The sequence below is a fragment of the Leuresthes tenuis genome, unplaced genomic scaffold (genome assembly GCF_036924035.1).
Source record: "Leuresthes tenuis unplaced genomic scaffold, fLeuTen1.0.hap1 SCAF_9, whole genome shotgun sequence".
Taxonomy (NCBI): Eukaryota; Metazoa; Chordata; class Actinopteri; order Atheriniformes; family Atherinopsidae; genus Leuresthes; species Leuresthes tenuis.
In genome coordinates, this window is record NW_027325363.1 from 15,361,156 (window position 1) to 15,367,259 (window position 6,104).

General features: G+C 40.6%; 1 protein-coding gene across 3 annotated transcripts in view; it reads left to right on the top strand.

Moving 5' to 3' along the window:
* limk1a (LIM domain kinase 1a) overlaps positions 1-5,353 on the top strand; it is a 44,802-nt gene extending 39,449 nt beyond the window's left edge. For all 3 annotated transcript variants that reach the window (XM_072392508.1, XM_072392509.1, XM_072392510.1), the window contains 3 exons: positions 99-154; positions 1,331-1,488; positions 1,907-5,353. In XM_072392508.1, the coding sequence (XP_072248609.1) occupies positions 99-154; positions 1,331-1,488; positions 1,907-2,075 (383 nt within the window). In that variant the 3' untranslated portion in view covers positions 2,076-5,353. The remainder of the gene's footprint in view (positions 1-98; positions 155-1,330; positions 1,489-1,906) is intronic.
* Positions 5,354-6,104: the final 751 nt, after the last annotated feature.

Here is a 6,104-nt window from a genome sequence, read left to right on the forward strand (position 1 = left end):
ATGTGCTTTGCTATGCCACAGCGCAGTCTTTTTATTCATTTTTTCCTTAACTTGTTCAATAAATAAGCAGCCTAATTTTGTTTTTATGTCCTCTGCAGGGAAGAGCTATGATGAGAGAGTGGACATCTTTTCCTTCGGCATTATGCTCTGCGAGGTAAACAGCCCTTCATCTTCTATAAAATATGACATATGAGATAAGTGAGATTTTAAAGAGGCTATTGCTTCAATAATACCTGAACCCTGAAAATAACTCGTACCTTTTCTCAGTTGTTTTCACTGCCATCTAAACATCATTATTTTTTACTCAATATGCTGAACTGTAGTTTACCATCTCATCCTCTGAAGCACTTTCAATCCCCTGGAGTCTAAAGCTTTTACACACCAACACGTTGCTTTTGTCTTCAGCAGGAAAATATACTATCTGCATTCAGGTGCGGGTCAGATAACTGCAGTGGTTTGGGGTGTTTTAGTAGCACTCATAAGACTGTGAACACGGCCTAGAAATAAGCTTCAAAACATGTGACGGATCGGTTTTGTCAGTCTGCCCAGTGGTTGGCAGCTCACTCTCACTCCTGCTGTGTAGGGCTGACCTCTGAGCTAAAGTGGAACTATTTTTCCTCAGAAAGTCCACCACAGCCTGTAGGATAGCTGAATGGCATCACTTCCTGTTGCATGTGTTTTTTTTCCTGGGAGAAATAATTGGAACCCAGTCGTAGTCAGAGAGTAAACGTGCTGCTTTTGGCAGTGGGAAAGGAGTCTGTCTCCTCGTCTCAGTGGGTGCACACACTTAATGTTGCCAGCTGTAATTTTGACTCTTTATTTCCAATTCTTCTCGGCCGTCAGTGTGTGAGAATCTACTTTTTCGACTGCTTTTTTTCAGCAATTTGTCAACGTTCTAAGTTCTGCTCATATTAAATACAACATCCATTTGCTTTAATGTAGGAACAGTCTCACTCTGCCAAAATTCAACATTGAAGAGGGAGCATATTTTCCAGCAGCCCCTCTGAGCAGTAGGCTTTGGGCCTGGCCACACACCATCCTCATAATGTGGGCTCAACAGTTTAGTTCAATCAGTCAGAGGCCCCAGAACATTACTTCTCCAGATGGACATCATTACCCAGCAACTACAGAAGGGATTAGAGGGAGCAGAAAAGCAAATCTGTCCTCATGTGGCTACTGACAGGCAGACGGGTGATAGGTGTGGTCGGTTAGCTTCAGTTTGGAGGGGTTTACTGCTTTTCAGCAGCATGGCTGATGGGGGCTTCTGACGCTTCTCTCTTCAAATCTTTTAACTCTTTCTCTGTCATTTGTTTCTCTTGCCGTCTTTCAGATAATTGGCCGGGTGAACGCAGACCCAGACTACCTCCCCAGAGCGACAGACTTCGGTCTGAACATATCTGGATTCCTGGAGCACTACTGTCCCGCAGATTGTCCCCCGACTTTCTTCCCCTTGGCTGCTGTGTGCTGCGACCTCGATGCAGACAAACGGTCAGACATCTCCAACATGATGAAATGAGGATAATACCTAAAGGGACAGTTCACCCAATATAAAAAAAAACTTTTTCAGAGCAACTGCAGCTTCATCTGCCAGTGATAAAAGCTCACATTTTTTACACTGCGTATCATTTATTCTTTAAAACAGATGCAACCTGTATTACATGTTACTACTATTTGGTGATGGTTCTTTTTTGTTAGAAACAAGAAAACGCAAATTATGTGGATTAGCTGAGGAGACTCTATTGTATTGCATGAAATACAACTAACTCATGCAAAACACTTAAAGTATCAGCATGTTTAGATAAAACCGTCTAAAACAAGCAGTTTTTTTGTGATTTTGGGTGAATTTCCCTTTGAGAGAATCAAAAATGGTTCAACTAACATCCCCGTGTGCTTTCTTATTGCTTAGACCTGCTTTCTCCAAACTGGAGGAGTGGCTGGAGAACCTAAAGATGCACTTGGACATTGGTCTGCCCTTGCTGTCTGAACTGGACCAGCTGCACAAGGCTTTCTGGGAACACCACAGCATCACACACCCTGAGAATGGCCTGCACCCCCACCCCGAGCAGCCAGAATAAGGTTGGAGGAGGGAAGCAAGAAGAGTGGGAAGGTGGAGGACTTGTGTAAATCCCTCCCCAGATTTGAAGCAGATGATGATGTGCATAAAGGCCGTTTCAGGCTTAACAAATAGACTCAGGGGGAAAATGTGGATCTAAAAAGCCACCTGTGTGAGATTCACACACATTTGATTCTGCTGCACCTGGCGCTAAAGTGGAATAAGTCATATGCAATCAGACACAACTTTCAAATCATGACTCTTGAGTCAGGTAGACTTAACATAAGTGATCCCACCAGTAAAGAAAACTTTCTGTACTTACTGTAGTGTGTAAATTCAACCAGAAAAAGTACTCAAAAAATGTAACGAAGCAAACCTTCAGCCTCTTCTCTTTGGGCCACTACAGAGTACATTGTGCAGTTTGTGTTTGCAAGTGTTGCTGTGTGTGGGTGTGTGTTTGCGTGTGTGTGTGTGTGCGTGTTTGGTTTGCTTTTGGTTTGAAACTCAAACTCAGATCTGATGTGATTTAGATCCGCTTGTACAAGTGAAACGAACCCTGTCCAGCTTTAAGTATCTCACTGAAGAGTGCATGACTGTAAATAATGCTGTCAGGTCAAATCCTGGTTCATCGTGTCCTTCCGACCTTGTTTGGTCAAAAACCACTAATCTGCACATGGCGCTGCCCGTCTCGCTTATTTATTGCGTAGCACTGACTTTACGTTAAGGTACACGTCTGTGGCATAAATCTGGTACGTCTTCTCTCAGTTTTAGGAGCTGTTAGCGTATCTCATTCACATTGACATTCAAACATATACCAGTGTACATAGCTTCCAACAATGTAAATGTTTTGAATATTGTAAATGTACAGACATATTTTCTATACATATGCTACATTGCCATATTTTCTATTGGCTGAGTAAAGGCGTGGCTGCAGTTGGCCCCATCGCCAAACCCTTTTTTTTCCGGCATGTCACCACTGAGTGAGGTTAAAGGATTTTAACATTTGAGATGCGTGGAACTGTGGAACCATAAACCACCTCCAAACTTCAGTTTGAATTCAGTAAACATTCAATTCTGTCATTTCGTTCCTTCAGAAAAAAAGGCATTTCTCAGCATTCGATTGGTCATCTCAGTTTTCGTGTAGCCAGATGTGTACTGGAATACATGTCATCACATCAAAGTTTTAGAGAGGGGTCACATACCCATGTAAACTTGTTGAAATAGAATCTATGTTCTATTATTAACTCTATTATAACCATACGCCGGCCCTAATTTTACCCCCAAAATTAATTTTATCTCCAAACTGGTAATAATAAGCCCTTTATGTTAGGGGTTATTATTACCACCTCCTTTAGACTCGACCTGACTCCAACCCCTGTGCTGGAATGAACTTGATAATACTGGATTATTTAATCACATTGAACTGTAAGGGGGGTTCGTTACCTTTTTGAACCTGCTGTATATGAATCTAGATAATATGATCAACTCAAAAAACATGATATTCTGAGGACAATCAACCAGTTATTGATGATTCACGCTTTTCTCATGTACTGTACAGTAGTTAAGATGATGGAAGAGCATCGCCAGGTACTGCCTCATGTCAGCTGTCTGTCCTCATGAAAATGTCTCTTCTCCTGACGATGACCCACTGTTTGTTTACATGTAAAGCCAGCTGTACTGTAAATATCTCTGTATATACCTGTCTGTCCTTATATCTGTCTGCGAGTGTTGCCTAAACACTCTTCAGTAATAATCTCTTAACACTGTCACATTTTTCTCTTGCACCTTCGAACTTTTCATTTCTTTGAATTTCTCGCCGTTTCCACGAGCTGCATGATGTACAAGCTTCAGCTTCTCCTCCGAGCTAATTATTTTTTTTCTTCCTCTGGATATTCTGCTTTTTGAATAAGAAAACTAGTAATGAAAGACAAAAAAAAAAAGTCACGACAGTAAGCGAGGCTGATAAGAAAACGAGCGTGGGGGGTCAAACACATCTGTTTTTCTATATCTATTCCCACTGAAATCCTTTTGTATACATTTTAGTACTTTTGTTTGCACTAAACGGCTGGTTGAAGCCATGTTTGTTCATTTTCTCTCTTGGGCTACAGGTGATAAGGAAATGACTTATGTCAGTTCAGGTTGATAAATGAATGCAAGTCACTGATAGAGCCTTTCAACTGTAAACAAAAAAAAAAATGGGTTCTGGGAATTTCATCCTCTCCATAGCAAAGCGGACAGTTTGAGGGTCAGCCACACGACTGCTTAGATGTCGTGGATTTTTCATTAACTGGTCAACTTTAATTTGGATCTTATATGACACAATATAAACGATATTCAACTTCAAGACTAAAAAGAGGCTGAATAGCATCTGAAAGTTTGATTGGCTTTTGCTTCTGAGAGGATGTGATGTCCCAGCTCTGCCTGCTGCCTACAGACTGGTCCTTTGTAAACGATGTTCTGTGTTGTTTCTGACTGCTTGATGACGTATGTGATGCCCGCAGAGGCTGCAGCCGTCTCTGGTCTTTCTGACAGTAGAGCACTTAAACTGGCCTCCTTCACCTCTTCCTCATCGCACTCCTTTGGCTCAGGGCCGTGATTTTCTGGAGCTTTCTTCACCATTCAGTTAATTCAGCAGCTTAACAAGAACCCAGCAGTTACAGTGAGACTGGAAGAGCATGCAAACTTCTGTCACTGTGTAGGCTGAAAACGCAAACCCTAAACACGCCCCTCCAGGTTGATGCGTTCGTCCGTGGGTTATGCACACATGAGTGGCTTTGCCGTGTTTCCTTCATCATTCCTATCTGAGCCATACTGAGCATGTTAGATGTGTCAGCGAGGACGTGTTGATGATCAGTGAATGTTGCCCCGCAGCACTTCTTTGCAAAGGATCGTTACCTCTGAACAATGCTGTGCCTTTGTTGTAAGCTAGCCTTGCCAACGACTCGAGAATATGAACTGGTTTCCTTTTTTTTTTTTTTTTTGTTATGTATCTTAAGTACAAGCCTGATTCAAGTGGACTGCATATCATAGCTGATACCGTGTTGTAAAAGATTTCATCTTGCTCTGTATCATGTTTATATTTTCCAGATCCCCATTGTCAGTTTTGATATTTTAAATATTATATTCCTTTTATTTTTTTTGTCTTATTTAATTTTTTTTACACAAGCTGTGAAAACAATTCTGCACTTTAATCCTGAACGTGAACATTTAGACTCTGAGGAGGCGACTGTTTTTTGTTTTTTTTGTTCGTTTTTTTTCTTATGTCACAGCTAAAAATAAAACTGTTGCCCCTGAAACAAACCAGAGACTCAGAATGCTCATTCTTCTGATAACAATACACTCCTGAGGTCTATATTCACTCCATCATTCACCTCCTCCCCCTACTGAAACACATATGAGAACAAAGACTCAATGAGTTCTCACTTGAAGAGCTCTATTCACAGTTTTGGTGGACAGTTGGTGTGGGCTACTCGAATGCAGTAAAAAAAAAATAGTATTCATTTCTGCATGAAAAGGGGAGTGTTTGCAAGCTGACCAGCAGGTGTCACTGTTGTTCGCTGCAGTTCATTATGGTAAACCAAAAATAAGAATGTCAAAAAGTATGACGAAGTTAAATCCACTGCTGCTCCTCTTCCAGCCTTTTGACAGTATATCAATGCACAGCTCTCATTTATTCTACTGTACAACAGGCATTCAAATAATTTACTCAAGTATGGTGCATAATATTACACTGAAAATACAAGTAAAAAATAATTAAAGCTTCACACTTTACACTTTTCAATGGCTCTATTTCTCAAACGGGTCAAAACGAAACTCGCTCGTGCAGAAAAATGGGTCCTGCTTTTGTATGACTAGTTGGATCACCACTTAAATTATATTATGTTCAGATATTTTATTCTTGTAGTTTTATTCAGATTTCACTACAATTATGTGGTTGTTGTGCCAAATGTTCTCAAAATTAATTATAAGTACTGTTGGGCTCAGATGAATTAGCCTGAATAGAAAAAAACATTAAAAAGCACTAAAATTAAATCTTAGATTTGGTAGATTA